This window comes from Echinops telfairi, unplaced genomic scaffold, assembly GCF_000313985.2.
Source record: "Echinops telfairi isolate 266 unplaced genomic scaffold, ASM31398v2 ScPeMD7_3533;HRSCAF=4204_0, whole genome shotgun sequence".
In the NCBI taxonomy this organism is placed as follows: Eukaryota; Metazoa; Chordata; class Mammalia; order Afrosoricida; family Tenrecidae; genus Echinops; species Echinops telfairi.
In genome coordinates this window covers 10,389,326-10,415,587 of record NW_022107431.1, presented here as the reverse complement: position 1 = coordinate 10,415,587, position 26,262 = coordinate 10,389,326, and the positions used below count along the sequence as shown (strand labels likewise).

Genomic DNA, 26,262 nt, shown 5'->3' with positions numbered 1-26,262 from the left:
TCGCTGTGAGTCGGCATGGGCTGGAGGGCAGTCCCACCCTGTCCTATAGGGTCGCTATGGGCTGGAGGGCATCTCACCCTGTCCTATAGGGTCGCCGTGAGTCGGCATGGGCTGGAGGGCAGTGAGTTTTTCTGGGTTTTTTTGCCAGGGGAGGCATAGCTAAGACAAAACTATAAACTTGTCATTCAGTGTTCAGGGGCTCAGAACCAGCTTCTTTATACAGGGCATTTTATCTCGACACCAACCTTACCCTGCAGTAGTTCTTGTCACGTGACCAGGGTCTGTTACTGGCTTCCTGGTCTCGGTGTAAGAATTCCCTGGGCCTGAGGGTCAGGCCAGTGGGTGACAGCTAGATCTAGCTGCAAATAGAAGGTCATGGGCAAGATTGTAGAGCGCTGCCCACTTCCTGAAGCTCTCGATTTGCCTGTCTCCTGTCTGTGAATAGGAGCCAACCCAAACCAAAGCCACTGCCAGGAGCCAGCTGACTCACGGACCCACAGGTGGGGCGGGGCTGCTCGCAGGCGACAGTGCTGTGTCTTTAGGGAAGTCCACCACCATGTCTTTCTCAAGGGGAGCGGCCAGCGAGTCCCAACCTCCCTCTGTGCTGTTCGCAGTGGAGTGCTTTAGCTGCTGCACTACCAGGGCTCCCTAACTGGAGTAAGCCCTCCACATTCTGAAAGTCACAAGGTTATAAGGAAAGCTCTTGAGCCTCATTTCTCGGACAAGTTGAGGTACGTGTGTCCTTTTATAAAGATTCTCCATCGGACGGGTATTTTTCTTTCTCCACGGTCACATAGTGTTTCAGCAACAACAGCCGAGAACAGAAGCCTGACCCGGAGTCTCATCACAGAGCAAACACCTCTCTAGAAGGATTGTTTTTAACCTGACACAGGCAAATCCATTTTCAAGTCCCTGCGTGTGATGAAGACCCCGAGGAGCAGCCGAGCCCCGCACGTCCCCGAGGCGCCGTCTCTCTGGGGTCCCCTGTCCTGGGACACCCTGTCCAAGGTCCTCCTGGCCCGTCTCATTTGGATTTCCAGGCCTCCTCCCACTCCGCAGCAGCCGACTCGGGGTTCTTGGGAATTGTTGGGAATAACGATTGCATTTTACTGCGAAAGTCTTTCATCTAGAAAAAGGAAAAGAAGAAACTCAGTTAACACTTTTCAAAGACGGGGAAACGGCCAAGGTTATTAGAGACTGACAACTTGCGGGGGGGCTGAGACGGCCCACCGCTCTCGGGCGGAGAGCAGAGTGGCGTCCCCTGCATGCCAAGCCTTGGAATGATTTGCTTTCTATCTTTAGTAGGTAAATCAAGTGAAAATGCCTACATGGATGTCACCTGGCCTCTAAACTCTGATCCCACCAGGAAGAGCAAGGTGCCCGCGGCTGGCCTTCCGGAGCACACAAAGGGGTGGTGTGTAGCATGTGGTATCCACCTGGAAGGACCCAAAGCTCATCCCACAGTGACCTTGGCTCAGGGCTGTGGGAAGTCGCCAGGAGTAGCCCCCCAGGCACCGTGGAGCCTCTGAGCGGAGAGGCTGCGGCTGCTGGAGGATGGTCTGGGGTGGACTGTGGTCCTTCCAAAACAGGAAGGGAGTGAAGGACCTTCGAGTAACATGACTATCTATCTGAAATGGAAAAAATTTTAAAAACACTCAAGCCAGACAGTTGGAATCAAAGCTGGAACACGCTTGACCGTCTTCCACTCCACTCTGACCTGCCCCACCAAGTTGCTACCCAAGGGAACAGAAACGTGCTAGCTGATGAAATACATAGGCCAACAAACCCATTAAATGCAGCTATTTGCAACAATCCCCAATTCCCTGCCATTGCGGCGATATGGGGCAGAGAGCGTATGCAGACAAATCCTCTGCGCTCCTATTTAAGAACTCTCTGGTGGAGGGAGGCCCCAATGTTCACGGTTAGAGATGCAGCCCAGTCACATTCTCCCGAGTAAGTTTCCCCCCACAATGTTCTCACAGAATAATGTCAAGTTTAAGGTGCTGCTGGCAAGCCCATAGTTGCTACTATACACAATTGAAGGTTGTCTGCCAGCGAGACCATCAGACCCTGTTGTCTGTCCCACCCTAAGTCTGCCCCTCCCTTCTGATACAGATCATAGACTGTGCCCCTGGGGAAGAGCTCACGGCATTTACGGTCAAGCCAGCTCAGAGCCGACTAAGGTTAGCCCACCATCGCAACTCTAGAGCCGCCCAACCTGATTGATGTGTCCCTTCCTGTCACATGTATGCCTCTGGTCTAGTACCTCCTTCCTATTGCGTGCTTACCCCTACCTCAATCCCCCTCCTGTTACTGGGATGCCTCTGGTGCACCCCCTTCCTGGTCAGTATGTATGTGACGTGGCTTGCACGCCCGAGATTATAGAAGCTTGCTAGAGAACACACTCTCCTCTAACTCTGGCTCTGGTCGCCATGGGAGAGGTGAGCACTTGCATGCCTTGTCTGTGGTGGCTTTACTTTATACCTCAACCACACAACCATCCCCTAGGACCTGTTCGGTTGTGGAGGTTGGTCCCCCACAAATTGGTTCCAACTCAGTGACCCTCAATCTAGGATTTCTGAGGATGTAAGTTTTTTTAGGGAAGCTGGAAGCTTCATTTTTCTGCAGAGCCGGCCAGTGGGTTTGAACTGTTGACCTTGAAGTTGGCTGACCCACGCTTCACTCACGGCACCCTCAGGGCTCCTTACACTACGCTACAGATGCCAACTGAAAAGAGGAGGCCCATTCTATCCACCTTTCCGTGGAAGCCAGGCCCTGGAGTGGCCTCTCCAGCACCTCACTCGTGGCAAAAAGCTCCGTCTGAGAATGCTGACGCCTGCGTCCTGGCCAGGTAGAGGAGCCACTGAGCTGGGCTGGGGGCTGGGCTAGGAGGCTGGGGGAAGGGCGTCAGCTGGCAGCTCTGGCCGTGTCCCACATACATGACCGAGGGACAAGCTCCGTGACATGCAAACCAGCGAAGGCAGCACATGCCTGTGCTTTCTCAGCACTAGCAGTAGATTCATGGCAGCTATCTGTCAGATGAGAAACGAGCTAAAAAAACAGTCATCTTTATTTAATAGTAGTCGACAGTTCAGAGACTCCTTTCATATTTAATCCGATAACTGGGGCTTCTTTGATGCAGCCCTGGTTGACAAGCCTTCACCTGAGGCTCTTCCTCCCTTCTGCCAGACTGGCCCCTCGGACGCGTGGAGGTGGGTTTCAAGATACGTGTTCTGGAGGGAACTCAAGGGCACGCAGGCTTTGAGCTGGATGGCTTCTTTCTAGTGCCATCTTTCTACAGTCTGAACCTCTTCAGAAATACAATCTCTGATAGCTGCCTCTTCCGTTCCCCCCTTAGCTACACTCAATCCATTTGAGGAGGGGGTGGTGGTGGTGAGAGTAGTCTCTACAATACAAACTCTCCACACACCGCAGCATGCTCTTCACACTAAGCCTCGAGAGGGGGAGTGCTGGGATGGAGAGATGCATGGTCCTCCCAACCGCCACCGCCACCTCCCAGAGGCCCCTGTCTGAGGGGGCGTTACTCCCTCGGAGTTGAAACCCCGCCTCAAGTTCTGGATTCAAAATGCAGGCGGCGAGTATCTCTGAGCACAGGAAGGTGACCTCCTATGTGCGCTCTAGTTCAGAGGGCTGAGAAAGTTAGACCAGTAGAGTGCACACAGGAGGTCACATGTCATCAGGAAGCACCAGTCCCCGGAGAAGGGCCTCATGCTGGGCAAGGGAGAGGACCTCCACAGCTGCAACCATGGGCTTAAACATCATGACTGTCGGGCTGGTGCAGGCCCGGGGAGGGTTCTGTTCTGTGGCACAAGGGGCCGCTGCCAGTCTGAATGGCCTCGAGGGTACCTGACAGCAACAACACGACCTGAAAGACACCCTCCTTTGGCTCCCCAGCGTGTCCCAAGAACAGAGCCGGGCACACGCAGGGATTCGGGAAGGGTGGCAGAAGAGAGCGAGCCCTAACAAGAGAAAGGGGTACAGCTCAGGAGGAGTGTCCGGTCGCTGGGTGGTGCGGCTGGATTGTACTGGCCACTCGAGCCCTGGCCCTCTGCTTCTGTACAGGCGATTGCCATGGAGGGCCTGGGGGCAGCTCTGCTTGGTAACGTGGGTCGCCCTGAGTCAGACTGGAGGATGGAGGGAAGGCCGGGCTGGAGCGCCCCCTGGAGAGACTTCTGGGAAGAGGGCTGAGTCAAACGGCAGGTGCCCGTGGGGGTTCCTCGCAAAGCTGGTGCATCAATTTCAGATGAAACGGTAGATAAGCGCAGAGATTTCTTATCTATTTATGAAACCAGTACCCAGCTTTACTGAGTTAAGCCACAAAACCAAGCTGTATTTTTAAAATCTGGTCACATTCGGAAATAAATCTGTGATGCTAGACATGCAAGGAAACACATAACAACAGAGACCAGTTTTATCCTTTAACGTATTTGAGGTGTTTTGCTCTTTGGAAAGCTTTTAAAGGAGTGAGGCACTGAATTCTTGATTTGCAAGGGGGTGGGGAAAAAAGGCGGCTGCCATGGGTGCAGGGTTCGTGGGCAGCCTGGGCCGTCTGAAACTCAGAGCAGGGCGCGGCACTGGTATTTAAAGGGCTTCCTTGTGATCTATCATAAGACAGGAATTGTAGTTGTAAGAGATCAGTAGGCTGCGGTTCTCTTGTTCATCAGAGATACTGATCGTGACAGCTTTCAAATCCTTGGGTGGGATCTTCGCAAATCCCAGTGCCTTGAGGGGGCTTCCTTTGAGGGTGGCTTCCTGGGGATGCAGGGCCCAATTTTGGAGTGGGGGAGGGAGGGAGAAAAAAAAAAGAGCTGATACCAAGGGCTCAAACGTTAAGAAAATGTTTAGAAAATGTGATGGCAACATCTGTACAAAGGTGCTTAATACAATTGATATATGGAATGTTATAAGAGCTTTAAGAGCTCCCAATAAAATGATCTTAAAAGAAAGAAAATGGACATATGCTAAGGATAGAGTGTCAATCAGAAAAGAACCCTGAGATCAACAACCAGTCGTTGGTTCTTAAATATTAGGCCAGGGCTTGGTATGCTGATCACTGAAAACGGATACCCAAGTCTCATTTTCGGTCTAGAGTCATTCCTTACAACGTTCGTGCTGCACTTGTGTTAACCACTCACAGCCAAGCGCACTGCCATGGAGCCGGTGCAGGCAGGGCCTGGCAGAACCCCCGCCCTGTGTTCTCGGAGACGTTCACTCTCCACAGGAGCAGAAAGCTCCGTCTTTCTCCTACGGAGCAGTCGGTGGGTTTGAACTCTGGACCTTGCGGATCACACATAGCCACTATGCCACTTGGGCGCCTTTTAAGCATTAGGGGGTGGGCAGACATCCCAATGTGGCTCAATAAATAAGTTCCATTAGTATGTACTTAGAGAGACTTTCACTTTACGGCTACAAGCTATGACTGCAGAGGTGCCCTTTTATCCATTCCAGCTATTCTCCCCGACTGCCTACACAATAAAACCCACACTGGAGTCTTTTGTAACAAGAGCTTCATCTAACAATAAATAAACAGGAAAACAGTCTTATGTAGAAGGCACTTTCAATCTGAGGTAGAAACTGCTTAAATAGATGACTTTGTACCAAGATGCTACCTGGACAGAGCACTGCCCACGGAGAAGAGGGGCGGGGTGGAGACAGACAGGCTGGTCCAGGCCAGGGAATCTGTGAGTACAAGGCTCAGCGCAGAGCGGACATGGCTCTGACGTGACCAGAGCTTTCCGTCAGCAGGGGTCCTCGGCCACGGCCAGACTCTCCTCCGAAGCTCTACTAGCACCTTAGACCGGGAAATTCCATCCATCACGCAGGAGGTGGGGCAGCACCCTTGGCCTCTGCCCACCACAAGCCAGTTATCGCCATCCAGCGGTCTCCGGGGGTCTTCTGGGGGTAGAAGTGCCCCAGTGAAGAGCCACTGAGCTGGAGATTAGCTGGGGCCAGACCAGGGAGCGAGGACCTCATGAACGGCTTCGAAGAACTGGGGCCTCGTTTTCAAGGGAGGAGGGGTCACTGAAATGGCAGAGGCGGAGAAAGCATGTCATTCAGCCCATGCGGACGGAACATGTGCCACGGCTAGGCAGCTCGAGGTTCGGAAGATGCAGCGCACACTCCCTGCCATCAGTCGAGGCCAACTCACGGCGACCCTGGAGGACAGGGTAAAGCTGTCCCTGTAGGTCTCCGGCTCTGTCACCCTTCTCGGTGTATAAAGCTCCGTCTTTCTCCTAAGGAGCCACTGGTGTTTGAACTGCTGACCCTGCAGTTGGCAGCCCAACTCGTAACCCCTACACCACCAGGACCCCGGAAGATACAATAAGTACATTCTTTCTGGGAAGACACAGGAAACAAGAAAATAGGCAACATTTCATTTTGCAGCAAGTGCTGTGAAGAAAATAAAAGGGGCCAATGTCAGAGGGTACTGAGTGTGTGTGTGTGGGCGGTGGGAAGTGGGGTGCAGCGAGGAGGCAGCTTCATTTCAGGTTGGATGGTCTGGGACATTTCTCTGAGAAAGAGAAATATGTTTGAGTCAAGACCCTGAAGGGTAAACCTCAGAGGATTGCTGCTAGGGCCCCAGTCCATACGTGCACAGGCTTATCCCAAACAAAATGACGTGTCTACAAGTCTCTGTCACCAGTGAGTGGCTGCAGACAAGTTCTCTCTGTCGTCCACGGAGGCTTAGTCTCGTTAGATCTGGTGCCTTAAATAAAAGCCAATCTAACCGTGGACTCTGAGGGGCAGAGGGGCCGGCTTAGAAGACTGTGGTGACTGTCTCTTGGGATCTCAAAGGGATCATCTTGATAATTTCCCCAAGGGACACAGGATGATCATGGTGCGTGTTAAGAAGACAGAAAACAGCGTTGGTCAGAAAAAGGCCAGGAAAGGTATGCTGAGAAATGTTTCTTCACAAGGGTCACGGAGGTGACCATTTTGTCGAGCAACCTTATCCGACCTCCCCCACAATCCAGATCTTGACCCTGCAAATTGCCTTTTCTTTCCCAAACTCACTATTTAAAAGGAACGCACTGTGAGTCCTTTGAGGCTGTTGTGATGGTTAAGGTGGTGTGTCAACCTGGCTGATCGGTTATGATGTGGTCATCCGCAATAATGAGATCTCCTATCGTGTCATCACCTCCATGATGAGACCGTCTGTGAGCAGCCAGCCAATCAACTAGAAAGGAGCTTCCCTGGGGTTGTGGCCTGCTCCCAATATTCAAGTATATATGACCACCTGGCAAAGCTCTTTTGCTGGATTTGGCTTATAATCTGAACTCTGGTTCTTAGGACAGAGCCAGGGACCTAGCATATTGCCTGCTGATCGTGGGAGAAACTTCGCCACTGCCATCTGGGGTTCAGCAGCTACCACCTCACCTGCCGACTTCAGACCCTTTTGCTTCCACAGCCTACATGGTGATCAGTCCCTGCAGCGACGTGAGTCAGGGATGGCTCTAGTCTGCCTGCTCTGTTGTACAACTGTGTGAGCTATTTCCTGAGAGAAATATCTACCCACCTCCATACGTAAGCTTCACCGGCTCTGCTTCTCTGAGACAGGCACAAGCACTGCTGTCTGATGTGCTCTCTATACGCTGAAAGCACAGAATTCCTTGCAGAAGCCCTGGAGAGCGGGAGCACCATCGTCAACTCAAAAACTACTGTCACGGAGTCCGCGGAGACTCACGGCAACCCCCTAGGACAGGGTAGAACTGCCCCCCGAAGTCTCTGAAACTGTCACTCTCCACGGGAGTAAAGCCACGTTCCTCCCACAGAGCAGCTGGTGGTCTCCCACGGCCGACCTTGTGGTCAGCAGCCCCGTGGGGAACCATGAGGCCACCAGTGGATATGTTAAGGAATAGCTTCACATTGGGGGACTTTTGCTTAATAAAGGATTCTACAGTTTTGTAGCAATGCTTTTTGACTTACTCTGGTAAAGCAGCAGTCTCTCTGATGTAAGGAAAAATAAGAGCCAAACTGCGATCATGAAAAAGCAAATAAAGTAGAATGTAGAAGACTATAAGCCCAGAATCTGTTCACACAAGACTAATACCTGCTACATGTTATCAAGAGTTAAATTACATTCAGTATAATTTATTGAGTAAAAAAACACAGCACATTCGATTTCTTTCAAAGATTGCTGAAAAATATTTCAGTCAAGAAAATTCATTTGTAGAGAATACTTCATTTTCTGAAACACTGGTAAAGGAATTATGAAATATATGTGTGCCAATGCATCACATGCCCACGGAAGCAGCAAGTCAAGAAATCAAAATGACGTATTGTACTGAGGAAATTGGCTGCAGAAGCCCTCTCTGAAGTGTTAAAAAGCAAAGACGCTGCTTTGCGGCTTGGACTGACCCGTCATGGTATTCTGATCACCTGCTAGGCAGGCAAAGCCTAGACAGTCCATAGGGAAGACTGGAGAAGAGTCGATGCGTTCGGATCTGGGTGAAGAACGCGCACGTACCACGGGCTGTCGAAAGACCAAGGCATCTGCCTGGAAGGAATACCGCCAGAACGCTCCTAGAAGGGAGGACGGTGAGACTTCCTCTCGTGTCCTTTGGACATGTTGTCTGGAGAGACCAGCCCCCGGAGAAGGACAGCATGCTTGGTGAAGAAGAGGGCAGTGAACAAGAGGAAGGCCCTCAATGCGATGGGGGGACTCTGACATGGGCGTGCTGGTGGACCGGAGCAGGCAGTGTTTCGTTCTGCTGTGCCCACGCTGACAGTGCGTTGGAACGGACCCAAGGGCACCCAGCAACATACCTCCCAGCCCGTGTCTCAGGGGTCCGTAATCATCGAGCCTGTCCCGGGTCCCTGCAGCCACAGCTCAGGACACACTCTTGACTGTGCCCTCGGCGCTTCCGCCCACAATGCTGTCTTTAGGGAGATCGGTGCGGGGTCCGATTTCTGATGCTCAGTTGTGAGAAATGAGGACAAAGACGACCGGAGAGAAGTGAAGAGCCTTTTCCGGGGGGCAGGCAGGCGGGGCTGGTGTGAGGCACTTGCCCATGATCGGGTCAGGCTGGGAACAAAAACTTCCCTCGGTGGAGTTGACCTCTGCTATTAATTGCTGCGCGTCTATCTCCGCTCTCCTGACGCTCCTTACTGCACGGGGCTCTGTTTCACTTAGGAAAGGAGACGGGCAGGATTTTTAAAGAGGTGTGGTGGAAACAGACCAAAACAACGCGTGTCTTAGGTTAAAAGAAAGGTCCAGTGGTCCTTATTTCTGGTTTTAAACTGAGCCTGGACCTCCGATTCGGTCTCTGTCAACCACCTGCTGCCCCATGTGCTCAGCGGACCTGGAGTGACGGGACAGAGGTCCCCGTTGTCTCCGCCTTGGCTGTCACTTCCAGTCAGGGAACGAGGACTCCAGGGAAGCCCGCCTCACTCCTTCTCCTGGGAAGCTGCACGAGCTCTCAGATGGGACCTCTCTGCACAACCAGGAGCACTGTGCTGGGGGTCTTGGGAAGGAGACTGGCTGGGGCAGCATCGGCAGGAGCTGCAAGTGTGCTTCCCCGGGCGGAGGGATGGCGCTATTAGGGGCTCCCCTTCCCTTGCAGACCGTGGTCCGGGGCCACAGGCCTGCACCCCCGAGGGCAGTGCCTTCAGCCACTCCGTCTCAGATGCCTGAGGAGCCTCCCTGCTGTGGGCTCTGGTGCTCACTGCACAGCACTGCTTTCTTTACCATGAGGACCTAAAAGCCATCTGACTTCTTGCTAGCCTCGGATGGTATCGATATCCTGATACTAGTCTGGGTTATGCAGTACTAATAAACTTAATGCCATCGAGTCTCACGGCGGCCCTATAGACAGAGCACTACTCCAGATTCCTGTATTAATTCGTTTAACCAAAACACTGCTACATAAAAACTAAAACTAAAACAAAATGCCCCCGAGGGTCTGAGGCTGTTACCGCTGCCTTGGCTTTTTCCCATCGCAAATGGTGGGTTTGAACGGCCGACCTTTCAGATGGCAGCTGGGTGTTTAACCAGGAAGCCACCGGGACTCTTCATAATGGGTTCAGTATTAATTAGTTATTCCTGTACGTCTGAGGACAAATTTCCTGTCTGTACTAGTTCACTCCTGAACTATGAGAAATGCAGCATGATATATTAGTAAAGCTTGAGATTAGCCAAAAAGTCAAAAGAAAGGGATTTGAGAAAACTTTGAGCGAACACCCTTAGGCTGAGTATAATAGCAAACAAAATAACTTCATGACTTGATTCCGACTCACAGCGACTCTATAGGATAGGGTAGAACTGCCCCGTGGGTTTGAGACTGTAATGCTGTACAGGAGTAGAAAGCCTCCTCTTTCTCCAGCAGAGTGGCTGCTGGTTTCAATCGCTGACCTTGAGGTTAGCAGCCCAACTCCTGGAACCACTGTGCCACCAGGGCTTCCGGCTGGATGTAAGGTGGGTAGGAAAAGGCACGGAATAGTAATGTGAATGCTGGCTTATTGAGCAGAGCCACGGTGAAGAAGTGCCCTTGACGAGAGGGCCTCCGGGTCTGGCCCCAAGAGAGGTGCCTCTTCTCTTCCAAGATCGCTCTCCGAATAAAACCCCAAACCCACCTGCCCCACTGTGCTCCCTCCTACCCATCAGGGATGATTTCCTCTAGGGAGAAGAAGACCGCGCAGCCTGGCCCGGAATCTGCACCGCCCCTCAGGGACCCACCACTTGGAAATAACCTACACGGGCTCGGTTGTCTCTTTTCCTTTGACCATCGGGGTATTGCCAGGCAGCCCCACCATCTTTCCATAGTTATTGCGTGAGGGGCATGCATCTCAAATGCTCTCTAAGCAGAGATCTCTGCCCCCTGATGAAACCAAGCCTCAGCACCTGCTCCCTCCCCCCCACCTCCCTGAGCCCGGCCTGCACACTGCACTGCTGTGCTGCCAGGTGTCCTTGGGTGGATTCAGGCACACACAGACCCATGGGTGAGAACAGAACTGCTCTGTGGAGTTCCCTAGGCTGCGCTCTATGCGAGCAGGTGGCCAGGTCTTAAGCCAGTGATTCTCAACCTTCCCAAAGCTGTGACCCTTTAATACAGTTCCTCATGTTGTGGTGACCCCCAACCATATAATTTGTTGCTACTCATCACTGTCATTTTGCTACTGTTATGAATCAGGTGACCCCTGTGAAAGGGTTGTCTGACCCCCAAAGGGGTCACGACTCGCAGGTTGAGAACCGCTGTCTTAAGCACTCAACTACTAGCCCCAAACTGGTGGTTTAAAACCATCCAGGGGTGCCTCAGCAGCCAGGCCTGGCCAGCTGTCCTGAAAGGCCACAGCCCGAGAACCATGGGCGCGTGCTACTGTGCACACCATTGCACCCTCCGTGGAAGGTGAGTGGCATCAACCTGACAGCCACCACAGGCAGGGAGGGTTTGGCTTGATGTACACCGCCTGTTCCCGTTGATGCCAGCAGAGGGTGCCGCGAGCCCACTGAGCCAACAGCACTGTCCCCACCAGATTCTTCTGAGGGAGCCCCACACACTGACTGCTGGACTTAGACCATTTGGTCCCGCATTTCCTGGACTTAGACCATTTGGTCCCGCATTTCCTGACGGAGAATGTTTTCCTTAGTAATAGAGGACATTTCCCAAGGAGAGCCAGGAAGTACTGATAAAAACCGTGTCATTTGACCAAGCAAAGCCTCTGCCCAGTATTGCTGTCTGCACTCCCCGGAGCAGGGTCTTACGGCAGGGAGCTCTTCAGTAAGGCCAGTCAGGCTTCCAACTCAAGAGCCAAGCCTAGGTGACTTGGCTCAGGCCCACAAAAGCATCTTCTGAAGGAAGAGATTACTGAGAGCTGCTGCTGTAAATAAATGACATCAGCACTCGGCTTTCACGAGCCGACAGACATGGAAAGCCACCACCACAGGACCTGTGTGAAGGAAGGGAGCGTACCTGCAGCCTCTCTTCTGGGGTCCAAGTCTCCTCACGTCCAAGTCACCAGGGCAGGAAGCTCTTTCTCCCCTAAATATTTCACTGTGTCGTCGAGTCCAGTCTGTCTCCTAATGACCCGTGCACAACAGAAGGAAACCCCGCCGGCCCTGCACCATCCGCACAGTTGTTCCTGTGTCTGAGCCCACTGTTGCAGCCACGGTGTCAATATGTCCTATCAAGGACCTTCCTTTTTCCCTGACCCCCACTTTACCAAGCCTGCTGTCCTCCTCCAGGGACTGGTCTCTCCTGACAACATGCCAAAGTATGTGAGATGACGGCACACCATCTGTGCCTCTCAGGAGCACTCTAGCTGTTCCTCTTCCAAGACAGATTTGTTTGGTCTTTGGGCAGTCCCTGGTACTTGGAATCTTCTTCACCAGCACCATGATTCATTTTATTTAAACAATGATCTAAGTAGTCCTGTAGAGATGTTCACGTTCTACAAACAAAAGGCCACACAGTCTAGCTTACAAAGCTTAAGTTCTCATGTGCATAATTTTATTTAAATGACCTAATTTTTGTTATGGAACGTTGAGTTGATTCATTCTTATGACTTCTAAATCAGACTCATTGTATTTTCAAAAATCTAAACATTTACTAGAAGTTAGGAAATATCTCTCTTAGTTTCCATTGAAGCAGCAGTCGGGAAGTCAAATGATACATTGCATTGGGCAAATCTGCTACAGAAAGATCTCGTTGGAGTATCAAAAGGCAAATCTGCCTCTTTGAGGGCTTAGGTACCGCTGACCGAGGTGTGGTGCTTCCAATCACCTCGTATGTATGCGAGAGGTGGCCAGTGACCGAGGAAGACCAGAGACGAACGGGGCCTTGGAACTGTGGTGCTGGTGAGGAACACTGAACGTACACGCACCGCCAAAAGGCCAAATCAATCCGTCTCCAGCAGACGGACAACTAGAGCGCTCCTTAAAGGCAAGCTTGCTGAGACGTCATCACACGGACTTTGGCATGTTGTCAGGAGGGACAGGTCTCTGGAGAGGACACCGTGCTTGGTAAAGTGGGTCAGGGTCAGGAGGAAGGCCCTCAGCAAGATGGACTGACAATGTGGTTATAGCCATGGTCAGAAGCATCACGACTGCTGAGGGCGGTGCAGGACTGGGCAGCGTTCGCTGTGCGGAGCAGAGGGTCACTACTCGACAGCACCTGGCAGCAACAGTCCGTGGGTGTGTAGACGCCTGCGTCGACTCCTTCCTATGCCTCTCTTTCCGAATGCCTCCAAGGTTTACTGCTGTTCTGGCCTACCTCAGCGAGGGTGGAGCCGTCACCCCTCCATTCCACGCAGTCGACGTAAGTGCTCAGTCAGTCGTGCGAGGGAAGCTGACAGCGTCATACCTGTAGGACTCAGTACCTGCCTGCCCCCCGAAAGGAGATACCATACGCAGTCTGATCAGTATAAATGAGTAAAAGTAAAATCTAGCACAGTTCTTAAAAACCAATACTGTTCTTCCTAAAGTAGTATGTAAGCTATAAGAAATATAGTGAAAAGTAAAAGTAATTCAGCCACCAGCTCTTAATTCATTCACATACTTCAAACCATGCCTAGCCCCAGTTTTTCCCCAGGTTTGCAGTCATACTACCTCTAAATATGAATCCGTGTTTCCCTTCCCGTTATACCCCCAGCATTTCCCCACTGCCCATGACTGCCGAAGCAGGGCTCTTCTCCTCATGTGATGAGCATGGCCTGTCGTGAGGCCAAGTGCTGGAGGTGGGGATGCTGGGGGACGAGGCAGCAGAAAGACTGGCCAGCTTGTCAAGAACTGTGGGACCAGGTCACAAGCAAAACCGTGTTCACTAGCCGCCCCTGCTTCAGCCTAGCCCCTGACCATGAACCCCACAGCTCCCATCTCAGCTGAGGGAGGGAAGCCAGCCAAACCTGGGCCCCACCTGGACTCAGCCGGTACGAGTTTTGCGATGTCGGGCAATGCCATTCCCCGCTCCAAGTCCCCACTGCCTCAGCTGGAGCTGGAGGACAGCAGGATGTGCTGGGCAGACTGTGGCCACAGGTTCTAGCTGGCTCGGGTGGTCTTGACTGTCTCATTACGAACAAGGGGGCCAGCAGTGTCCCTTGGAAAGGAAAAGCTGCTCAGCTTGGAGGGCAGCAGCCCGTGTGCCCGCATGCCTTGCGGGAGACCCAGAAGGCCGGTGTCCAGTGATGAGCGGAGTGTGGCGAGCTTGCTAGGGTCACAGCTGTTGCTTCAGCGAGTCCCGTCACTCTGGCAGGACCAACTCCCCTCTGCACAGGTCCCCCCATGAGCACACACCTCAGGACAAGAACACAACGCGTGCTGGCCGCACTCCAGCTGTGGCCATCTTTCTCTCTCCCACTCCACAGTGAGAGCCTCGCCGGTCTTCCTGAAGGCCCTGCTTCTCTCAGTCCACTCCCTCAGGCCTCACCCTGCCACTCCCCACAGGCTGCCACACCGGCAGTCACAAAGAATGGTCAACACTGGGCTCATGTGACTATTTCCAGCAGACCCGAACCTACTGCTGTTGGGTCTACTCAGAGTCACTGGGTTCCCAAGAATAAATCCCCGTGGGAGCAAATAGCCTCCACTTTCCCCCAGAGTGGCTGATGGGTTTGAACTGTCAACCTTGTGCCCAGCAGCGCAGTACTTAGCCTACAGCGCCACCCAGCACCACCGCGCCTCCTGGAGAGCTTGCTTCACGTGGCTCCCAGGACACCAGCTTCCTGTTTCCCCTCTATCTTTGGGAGCCCCCTTTGCTCTGTGGTCCTCACCCTCCCCAACAGCTACACCCCAGACGTGCCCCATTTCCTTGGTGAGCCCTCCTGGTCAGATGGCTTTAAATACCACCTGTGTGGTGCTGAGCCCGACACCCTGACCTGTACAGCTCCCCCAACCCCTCTCCCTGGAAGTCTAGACTTCTGCTCACCGTGAACCACCACCTGGTTCTCGGATAGACCTCTCAAACTCAAGTCCATACTGAGCTTCCAATAGGACTGTGCTAGTTAAGGTTTATTGTGCCAGCCTGGCTGATAACACCTGAGTTTAATTGAAGGGTGGAGATAAATGGCTTGGCGAACCTCACCCTGCTGGTTCGCTGGTCTCTTGCTCTCTGATGGTCAGACCAGTGTGTGGCTGCCTTAGCTAGCGTTCTGCCTCAGTCCCTGAGGAGAAGCCACAGGGACCTACCCTGATTCTGGAGCAGCCGCGTGGAGACCCTGCCAGAGCTGAGATGCTCACACGCTCACTGACTCGGCTTTCCTTCTGCAGTCGGCGTCATTGTGTGTGTTTTATGAAATTGAGGAGGACTTTGTAGATCGGTGTCTGGCATATGGGCTAATGTCGGACTTATGGGCTTGGGATGCTTTCTGAATGTACACTTACCCTTTATATGAAACTCTCTTACACATATGTGAGTCTCTGTGGATTTGTTTCTCTAGTTCACCCACACTATCACGAGGACCCTCAACACCTGCTCCTCTCCCACTGGTCCTGTGCACTGTCCCGTCATCAGGCCAAAAGCCTTGGCGGTCTGGTCGGTTCCACTTTTTCATAATTTAAATAGTCATTTTAAAGTGTATTAAATATTTTACAATGAAGTTTAATATACATGGATGCCCAACGGCATAGGAAGTTGACGAAGTATTCTATTAGAGAAAACCCACTGCTTGGGTTCGAATCTACTCAGAGAAGCCTCACAGGCCAGAGTACAACTCACTGCTCCACAGGGTTTTGAGGCTGTAAATCCCTTACAGGAGCAGACAGCCTTATTTTTCTCCCAAGGAATCGCTGGTGGGTTTGAACTAATGATCTCATGGTTTGCAGCCCAACACTTATGCCACAGCACCATCTACGTTCTTAAATGATCAGATTTCACCTTCAAATATCTAGTTACTTATGTGATTTGCTTGTAAGAAGTTGCCTGGTGAGTAGTGACGACTCCGTCAATCCGCTGTTGCCATTTTCTATGGCAGGGCCAGGCCCGATGCCCCTTGGAGAAGGGAGGGAGGTGCAGACTGCACAGCGGGACGAACTCACAGATGCTCCTCCCGGGGCTGCTACTCACACTGTGGACGCCGAGCGCTTTCCAGACGGCGAAGCTGATGGCACCCACTCCACACCAGGCGTACAGCGAGCCCCAGCCCAGTGCGCGCAAGGCCAGGGCCGCCCCGCTCTCCGGCAAGGCCGCCGTGGCCACACTGCCCTGAGACAAAGACAGAGAGGTCAGGGTGAGAAGGATCCACGCAGGAGAAAGGTAAATATTTGAGTGTTGGGAAGGAATCGCTCCGAGGACGCTGCGTGCCGCTGGGGTTCTGATGTCCTCCTATCACGCTGGCTCCAGTCGAGTCATAACTGAGCCCGTGAATAACCCACCGTCGCCTGGGGTAGGGACCTGCTGATGCATGCCAAGGAAACTGCGCGCAGATCGAGGGGGTCACTGTGGGTGGGAAATGACCCTGGGGACCCCCCAAGCCCGGCTTTCTCTGACTGACACACCCTGGAGTATGCGAGGCATCGTGATCAGAGCAGGGCCGGGTACCATGGAGGCGGAGGTAGAAGTGAGAGGCAACTGCCTTCTCACAAGAGTTCAGATCAATAAGAGCTGTAAGAGTCCCTGATATAATGAGTTTAAAAAGGAGTTCAGATCAATAGGCTTCCTTATTGTGCAGTCAGTCAGACTGGGAAAACCTGTATGTCAAAGCAAATGGGCCGAAGGCTGAAGAACATTTAGGTCTAAAGAGAAAATGCAAATAAAACTCCAAATGGGCAAATAGCACACCAAGACAATCCTCGAAGCCTGATACACCTGGCTCATTCATTTAAGAAAACACCCTCTCACCTTCGCAAGGGAAGTTATCCATGGTTTCAGGTGGATTTCAAGTTTCTTTTCCGGTTTGTCAGAGATCATGGCATGCGGGTGGCCGGGGAATGCTGCTCTGAGACCCAGCCCTGGTGTAACTGCTTACAGCCCTTCAAAAGGCCCGTGCTGGGGAGTAGCCTCATATACAAAGTGTGCGGGTTCCTCTACCCAGCCCTCTCAAGCCACCAGAAGTGCCGATCAAGCTAACGCACAGGAACTAGTAGACAGTAAAATCACGTGGCCAAGTCAATGCCAACCTCTCACTTCAGTGTGGCCATGACCCGTGTTTGAAGTCTTCACAGGATGCAGATGACTGGTGACGACGACACCTTGTGTCAGTGGTGTTAAATAAGCTGTATCCCAAGCAGCCACAAATAGGGGGAAGGACAGGGCAAAATGTCAAGGGTAAACTAATGTAGGGGCCATACCTTAGTCCTCACTAGGCTGTTGGGCATTCACCCATTTTTCACAATAATTTGGTTTCTAGTCAGACATAAAAAAGTGTCTATGGCTACAACTTCATTGTCTCTCACCGTGTTTATTTTGTTGGCATTTAGTAGGGTTTGGCAGATAACCGACAGGGAAAAATGATAAGTTCTTTAAATTCATGACATTACATTTCAAGTCCAGGGCAAGCCGTGAGATTAAATGAATGGCTCATAATTGGGTATCCTAAATTCAAAACTCCAAGTTGGCCTGCAAGTGCTATTACTGCTTCCTTTGCTCCTAGGAAAGTATGCATTTGAACGAGCTCTACCTAGTAATGACTGTTTTCAGCTAATTTACACCAGGGACTTGTTTCCATTTACAAAGACAATTTCACACTTTACGGTGATGGGAAAATTGCACTCTTTAAGGGTAAAGGTTGTACAGCTGATTAATGTAATTGCTGTCAAGTTGGATAGCTGTAAAATGCTGACTTGGCAAACGTTGTGTGACAGGCACATTTATGACGACAACAAAAGGGTGCTGTTTAGGGTACTTAGTACAGCTAACCTTATGGATGCAGCTCTTGATTCGGAGGTTTGAAGTCATGGTTTCAGAGGACATCCAAAGTAATTGGCCCAATAACACATTCAGTCCTCTGGTCGATCTCCCAGTTCACTGCACAGAGTTTTCAAGAGGCCATCCTCTTGCACAACAGGTCTCTGCTCATTTAGAGCAACAGAGGAGGAGGAGAGTCTAGACTAAGAGAAGCATATGGAATGCCCATCGAACTGCCTCTGTGAACAGCTGCCTCCGTTCCTGTGAGACCAGAACTGGATGGTGTCCATTGCCATCATTGAACCTTCTGATCTCACAGTCTATAGACACATCTTGATGGGGGGGCGGGAGACGACTACAGACCAAAAATTCAAATTCGTGTGGAACTCGGATTTTCTGGGGCTCTGGTGGCTGGATGAGCCCACAAAACTACTGCCCTGAGAGACTCTTTAAATCTTAAACTGAAAATATCCCCTGAAGTCTTAGCTCCCAACAGTCGTTCGTTAGACTAGAAAAGGATGCGTGTCTTGGGATCAGACTGATGAGAGCAGCTGGGGAGGTCCGACAGGGAAGGCAGGGGTGGGGGCAGCACATGTGCTCATGGGAGAGACGACTCAGAAAAAGAGGGCAAGGGTGGTCACCCAGCACGAGGACTGGGACCGATGCCTCCCAGCTGGGCATAAGAAACGCTCCAGACGGCTGTGAGTGTGTCCGCTCCTACAAGGCTGTGCACTGTGTGTAAGCATCAACTTGATGGCAGTGGTGGGTCACCCTAGAGACTGTCCTCCAAAGAGGACCAGTACTATTGGAGCTGTATCTTTATCTTTAATTCAGCATTAAACTTCCTAATGCTACTAGATTACACTGGAATCCCAGAGTTGGATGCACCTTCAGGGTCTCTTCCCACACCCCTGCTTTCACCGGGAGGCCCCAACAAGGCGATGCTGGACTAGGATCTGCAAGGTTGGCTTAACTGGCTGTTCCAATGAAGATAGAGGCACCTCCTAAGGCCTGGTGATCTGTCAGAAAGTCACAGCCATGACACTCCTCTGGAGGCTGTTAACAGGCAGGGTCACTAGGAGTCAGGATTGTCTTAATGGCAACTGTTCTGTCGTTGCTTCCAGTGAGGGGACGGTCAGTGCTTTCTGAAGCGCTGCATCCCACTGCTGGCTGGCTGCTGTTTGAAGCAGGACCTGGGAGGGCCCTCTGCCTGCCAGAGGCCCAGCGACCCCAGTGATTCTTGCTGGAGTCACACAGGGCAAGTGCAACTTGTCACACCCAGGGCAGCCCGCTACATAAATGCCTGAGAGATAGCCTCTCCCCATCGCCATCTACTTAGAGGTTGGTTCTGGCTTCAGGCTAATACCTGCCATCCTGCAGATCCAATGTCCTCTCTCAGTCTTACCTCTCACACCCAGCCTGTACACTCAACATTGGCTCCTCATGCTTTCTTCGACAGCTAGTGCAGCTGTCTGCCTCCTGGCAGTGAGAGTGCTTCAGTGAGTGCAGGTGCAGCTTTTTACCTGCTGGGCCTTGAAGCTCCCGAGTAGGGAGGGCACGGTGGTTTTCTAATTCCTCAGTAAGAGCTGCCGTCTAGCTAGAAGTGCCTCTTAAGACAAGGGCAGCCATTCTGCGGATACATTTAAAGTCCTCACCGTGGCTTATATCCCACATCTTTTCTCAAATTTCGATTCTGCTCACCTCCTCCCAGGAAGTGTTCCTTGAAAAGTCCCCTTCCTCTAAGACAGTGGTTTCAACCTGTGGATTGCAACCCTTTTGGGGGTTGAACGACCCTTTCACAGGAGTCGCCCGGTTCATAACAGTAGCAAAATGACAGTTATGAAGTATCAACGAAAATAATTCGATGGTTGGGGTTCACCACATGAGGAACTGTATTAAAGGGCCGCAGCATTAGGAAGGTTGAGAACCACTGCTCTAGATTTATCTGCTCTGGAGAGTTCATACAAATGCAATCATACAATGTGTAACTTTGGGTGTCTGGCACCGTTAACGGAACATAATATTCTGAAGGTTCACCCACAACATGGCACAAACCGACTCCATTTTTATGGCTGGGTGTTACTCCAGCCAGCCCTGAACCCTTCAAAGCTGAGACCTAGGTGAGGCGGAAACCTGTCAGAGCAGGAAAGCGTGACTATTTTCCATGGGATGGACACTTTGGGACTGGCAAAGACAAGGTGGTCTGTGAGTTCCAGTTCCCCCGGGTCTTGCTGCTTCGCGAGCATCCCTTTCATCAGCTGCAGGGCATTCCGGCCGGCATGAGCTCCAATACTCTGAACAGGTGTGCAAGTGCTTGGTGGAATGCCTCCGTTCAGTTTTCATGGGTATCTACCCAGGAGGGAATGGTTTAAACTGTCTGAGGAACTCAGTACGACTGACTTAATTCCATGTAAAATATTGTTTTGCGGGGTACCCTCTCAAATATATATATGACCGTAAAAGTCTTAATAGCCAGAGAGAGTACATTACTCTTTTATGAAGAAATGTATTTGCTGTTGGTACATTAATCCTCCCAGAAAAAGCAAGAAAATTCTGTCAAGATTTCTCCCAACGTTCATCACTGGCATTTTAATTATAATGGCATCAAACTAATCAGCTAGTCTGATAAGAGAGCTCATTTGTAACATCTGGAACCTGCTCTCCACTCGAGTCTACATTTCCTCTCTGCAGTGCCGATGCAGGGCTTCCGAGTGTGGCTGTGGAGAGCGCCCAGGATGCCTGACTTCTGCACCCCAAGCCCCGCTTCAGGATGGAGCCTTCTGTAGTTGGAAATGGCTTACATCTTTAGTAGAGAAACCCAGTCATATATGAGGGAGATTTTTCTTCAGCCATTTTCTACCTTTAGAAAGAACATTCTCACTGATCTGAGCCCTTTTCCCCAATGGCTGTCACTTCAGGGGTCCCCTAGGGACCACGATGTCTCACACACACCTACTAGCTTACTTAACTGGCCTGAATTTCCCTCCAGAAATAGTAGCATTAAACCAGGGCCCGTTGACATGCTCTGGCCTAAATTTTATTTTAGAGACATAGGTCATTCCCCAGGAAGAAAAAAAATGAGCCCATGTTTACACATATATATGTAAAATATACGGAAATGGTTTATAAATAAATATGTAAATTTTTGCAAATACATATTTATACATCTCAGTGCCATCGAGCCAACTGCAGCTCAGAGCAAATCTACAGAGCAGGGTAGAACTGTCCCTGCGGGTTTCTGAGACTTAAATCTTTTCAGCAGTAGACAGTTTCAACTTTTCCTGTGGAGCAGCTAGTGGATTCAAACTTTGGACCTTGTGGTTAGCAGCTCAACACTTAGTCCAATATGGCATCAAGGCTCCTTTATACATATGAATATACAAATAAATATATATAATGTACACAAAACCATATTTGTTTCATTAAATCAAGTACAAACGGGTAATAACTATGCATACAAAGAATCCTTAATGGCATAGCAAGAAGATTAAAATCTTATTTTTGCTTTTTAGATTTAAAAAAAAAAAACACCAACCAACCAACCAAACTGGCACATTTCGCAATTCTATCACATCACACTCATAAAACAATGCCGAGATTAAAGAAGTCGTTGTCATTCTCTTTATCCTCCCCAAAATAAATTTTAGTGGAAGCTTGATGTTGAAAACATTCACAGTTTTTTCCTCTGGGGGGGTGAATTCTTCAGTTCACCAAAAAATAAAAAAGAAGTCCAGGATGTTCATATGCCCTGCTCAGAAATTTCAAAAAGAACACGGACTGGCTGATTCTCTGGAGAAAAAGATGAACTCGCCGAAAATGAATGTGAGACCAAGGTCTTTAGCTCTGAGTGACAGCTACATGACAAAGCTACATTCCCCACTGCCACAGGATTGTCCTGACTTACCGTGCATACTCGAGTGTCAGCCGAGTGTTTCCAGCACAGTTTTAATGCAGTTTTTGTGGTAAAATTCGGTGCCTCGGCTGATATTCGGTCAGCTCGTACTTGAGTACACATGGTACGTGAAAAGTAAGGCATAGAAAGCCCAAGCTTAAGGAATCACACTGTACTCAGCATGCTCAGGATAAAACAGAACAGGAAATTTTCTGCGTGAAGACTCTGGAGTTACAACACCTTTGAGTCTGCAGGTATTGCCCTGCACTCTGCAACACAGCAAGTGGCAAGACGACTTTATTACGTAGGCACAGAAACTAAAAAACTCAGCTGTGCAATGTCTGTCAGAACAGCAACTGTGTTCCTGAGAACAAGGCTCTTTTTCTCTTTTTTTAGCTTTTATTCAGTTTTCTGGGATGATTTGATATAAATCAAATTAAATTTTTTTAAAAAAGAATGTTCAACCTAGTTATTTTCCCAGCAAAGCACTCTTATATAACATTTTGATATTTTGGACGTTTTAAAAATATATGCTTTTTATTAAAAAATCATGTTATTGGGGGCTCATACAACTCATCACAATCCATACATCCATCGTGTCAAGCACATTTGTACATTTGTTGCCAACATTCTCAAAACATTTGCTTTCTACTTGAGCCCTTGCTATCAGCTCATTTTTCCCCCTCCCTCATGAACCCTTGATAATTTATAAATTATTATTTCGTAAAAAAAAACCATATTCTTTACATCACGGAAGTAGCTGGTTATATTTTTATAACACATAAATATTTTTTTAAGATTTATCTTGACAATTTCTCAGAAGCTGTAGTTGTGTCAGAAAGATGACTAATGACACCCTTTCTGACTATTTATTACATAAATCGGTCTTAAAATAATTCAGGAGGTATTGGAAAGATTCTTACAATGCCATCATATTAAGTTGGAACACCAAATTACTTTAGATCAGTTAGCTATATGAGTGTATGTATATTAGGGGGCTTCACAGAGTTCAGGGAAAAATCCCATATCTTTGTCTTTCTGAAGCCCCTTTGTATTATTTAACTGAGCAGACATGGCATATGTATATTTTGACTCACAGTGCCACAGGTAATGAATGGCACAATGATTTTATGAGGTAGATGTTATGCAAATATGAAATGTACCAGTTTCGGAAAAATCTTGAACTTTTGGCAACATTAGCTTGTACTTCTTCCCTCTTTGTTTACTCAAAGAATGGCAATGAAAAATGTTCAACGATCCCGCCCAGTGGCTTACAACTCCCAGTGTTCTAGCAGGGGACTCCGCTGCGACAACGAAAACCTGACTCTAAGTTGGTGGTGATCATCCTCCCGAAATGACAGTAGTGCAGACTGTCCCCAGCTGAAAAGTTGGGTCGTTTTCAAGTTCTTTTGGAGTACAATTTGAAACTGTATTATAATTAGTTCCCGGGTTCCCAGGCTAGTGGATGAAGTCTATTGAATAGTGCTGCTAACCGATCCTGTCATTTCTTCCCTGCAAGTAATCAAAGATGGAAAGTGACCTGTTGGGCAAGGCACTTAATCCATCTGTGCCTCTGTTTCCTGATCTGTGAGTGGGGACCACAGTACCTTATAAGGGAATTTGAAAAAAAGCCTTTAGAACAGCACTTAGAAGCACCCACATGTTAGAAAATAAAGCTGTTCTTGGATATTGTTATTAATGCCGGTTAAGAGGTACACTTCTTGGGTCTAAAATGTATAGAAATGCTTGCTTTTTCAAGCATTATAAAAGGCCATCGGTGCTTTCTTTACTTCTCCTGTACCAGACAGCAACCATTTCCTGTAAACAGTATCGATGCTGTGAATGGATTTCAGAGTCACACACCTTACTGAACCAGGCAGGGCTTCTCTTCTTAGCCAGTGATAACGTCGTAAGGAATCCAGCTAGCATTCCCGCGGCAGCAACAGTCCCAAGGAAAATGCCACCTGTCAAGAGGCGGGGATCGGGTGGGCCGGAGGGATGCATATGGAAAACAAACAAAAGTGGAATTAAAAAGGTGTACATGAGAACGTCTTAGGCACTATTTAAGGTACTATTTTTGTTTTTAATCTGAAACGCTGGCTGAGCAGCTCTGGTCAGTGGTAGGTGATAAACCCGTTGGGGTAAAAAAGGCACACACAGCCCAGATGCGGATTCTGAGTCATAGCAATCCTAGGACCGAGCAGAACTCCCCCATAGGGTTTCCAAACTGTAACCTTTAGGGAAGCCGACTGTCTCATCTCTCTCCCGTGCAGCAGCCAGTGGGTTGGCATGCCCAAGCACTTAACCCCTGCAACATCAGGGCTTTCCAGGTAAAAAGATATGGGCTGTCACCCCAGAGAGCGCTCAGCACCTCAGGTCCCAGGGTCATCCCGGGTGCAAGGAACGGGCGCAGGGTCCCTTCCCCTCTTCCCTGGAGCAATGGCGTGAGGCTTCTCCCGTGGGGACAAACACAATGGCATCGTGGGGACCAGAATCGGGCGTGCGGCACAAGGCAGGTGCAGAGGCGTGGGGGTGGAGGGGGGGGGGCAGCACGGACAGGAGCAGCGCCTGGGAACCTGTCCTCGCCCTTGGGGCGCCTCCGATACACTGGGGTGCACGGGGGATTGTCCGCTGACGCCAGGCCGGGCCCTGGGATCTCACTCGGTCACCCGCACCACACACATCACACCTTTAACCAAGAAAAGCCGGTCGTCCGAGGGCTCGCGAGCCTCCAGGCGCGAGGCTGCCGCCCCGGCCCCGGCGCCCGCGGCCTCCATGCTTCCGCGTCGCCACGGCTTCCGGTGCCGAGTCGGCCGGGCGGATGCGCGTGCGGGGCGGAGAGAAAGGTTCCGCCGCCGACCTCTTCCGCGGTGCACGCTGAGAACGCGGCTGCCGCACGCCCGGTGCACAGCGCTCCTGGCCCCGCCCCGGCCCCGGCCTAGGGGCGGGGAATCCTCGAGGCTCCGCCCCGGCCCCGGCCTAGGGGCGGGGAATCCTCGAGGCTCCGCCCCGGCCCCGGTCGAGGGGCGGGGAATTCGCTAGGCTCCGCCCCGGCCCCGGCCGAGGGGCGGGCAATCCGCGAGGCTCCGCCCCAAGTCCCCAGGCTAGCGCAAGGGAGGACCATGGCAATGACCTTGGAAGTGGACTACGTTGTCTTGTCGGCTTGAGACACTGCCCTGGCCTGATGGTAGGAGGCCGACTGGGCTGGGGTCTCAATGAGACCCCGGAGCTCAGGGTTCCTGAGCAGCCTTACTCTTTTATGCCACGTCTTGGCCAGCGCTCACATTCCACTATTCTCAGAAAGAGGCCCCAGCCCATCGTCTACTTCTTGGGAAAGGTGTGACGGTTGTCACCTGGGTCTAAGGCCCGGGTTTTATTTCTCAAGCGAGCCAGCCCACCTGCTTCTCACATCTTCACTCGGCAACCTACCGAGGCCCACAGGAGGGCCAAGGAGACCAAATGAAATGTCTTCTGCAACCTGCAGGGGAGAGCAGGGACCACCAAGGGTTTGCTCATGCAGAGCTGCCAGGATGCCCCAGAGTCTGTCCTGCTGGGAGCTATTGGTAATCCCTGATAATGAAGTCTTACAAAACATCATCACTTCCATACAGAGATCTGCTCCGAGCAGCCAATTAACTGACAGGAAGTTTCCCCAGAAGTAGAGGCTATAGAAATCACTGCTTTTTGCTGCGTCTGGATCATGCATTTAGTTCATCCTACAGAGTTGGTTCTCTGGATTTGATCCAGTGACCTACCTTACAGTCGGCCAGCCCTGGGAATCTGTAGCAGCCTGACAGTTTACCTACCAGCCATGGGCTCATGTGCCTCTGCAGACGGAAGCCTGCCACCTGAACTGCCAATCTGGGGTACATCAGCCCTGCAACTACCCTTGTCAAGAGTAATCTGAAGCCTGATACCTGACTCCTAGACTTGTCTACCTTTACACCTGTGTTAGCCATGTTGGGGGGTATAAATCTCGCTATATGTATACATCCACCACTCATCTATCACTTTGTCATCCTGAGGTAGCTTGCACATTGCTGTGATGCTGAAGCTTTGCCACTGGTATTTCAAAAACCAGCAGGGTCACCCAGGGGGAACAGGATCCAGCAGAGTGCAAGCTAAGAAGAGACAATGAAAAAGGAACAGGTGATCCACTTCAAAGGGATCAGGCACTGGAAATCTTAAGAACTGCAGCGGAACATTGCCAAATATTGGGCTGAAAGATGAGCCTTCAGGTGGAAAGTACTCAGAATACGGCTGGGGAAGAGCTGCCCCCTGCAAGTAGAGTCCACCTTAATGATAGGGATTAGACAAAGCTTTTAGGACATTCATTCGTTGAGGAGGCAGGGCTCAAATAAGAACCAGCTGTGAACAGCCAATAATAATCAGAGCATGGATTTACGAAGTATGAATCTGGGAAAACTGGAAGTGAGCTGAAATGGACTGATGTGAGTTGGAAGTAACTCGCTGGCTACTGGTAAATCCCTGTTTCCTCTTCTGTGAAATGAAGGAACTGATGGTTCCGTTCCTCCCTTATAGGGTTGCTGAGAGATACAGTCCTGGCCACACACA

The 26,262-nt window shown here is 50.7% G+C and overlaps 1 protein-coding gene across 1 annotated transcript; it reads right to left on the bottom strand.

Annotated features, from left to right (window-relative positions):
* Positions 1–713: 713 nt before the first annotated feature.
* On the bottom strand, positions 714–24,464 carry TMEM242 (transmembrane protein 242). The gene is made up of 4 exons (XM_004701934.2): positions 24,377–24,464; positions 23,551–23,651; positions 16,017–16,154; positions 714–1,126 (listed from the first exon to the last, which is right to left on the bottom strand). The coding sequence occupies exons 1-4, from the start codon at positions 24,462–24,464 to the stop codon at positions 1,025–1,027; spliced, it is 429 nt and encodes a 142-aa protein (XP_004701991.1). The 3' UTR covers positions 714–1,024.
* Between the last annotated feature and the right edge of the window lie 1,798 nt (positions 24,465–26,262).

Excerpts from the sequence above, each read along its gene's own strand:
- TMEM242 (XM_004701934.2), bottom strand. The coding sequence starts at position 24,464 with ATGGAGGCCGCGGGCGCCGGGGCCGGGGCGGCAGCCTCGCGCCTGGAG. Across the intron at positions 23,652-24,376 it reads CCGGCTTTTCTTGGTTAAAG|GTGGCATTTTCCTTGGGACT; the intron begins GTGTGATGTGTG and ends GCCTCTTGACAG. Across the intron at positions 16,155-23,550 it reads GCCCTGCCTGGTTCAGTAAG|GGCAGTGTGGCCACGGCGGC; the intron begins GTGTGTGACTCT and ends TCTTTGTCTCAG.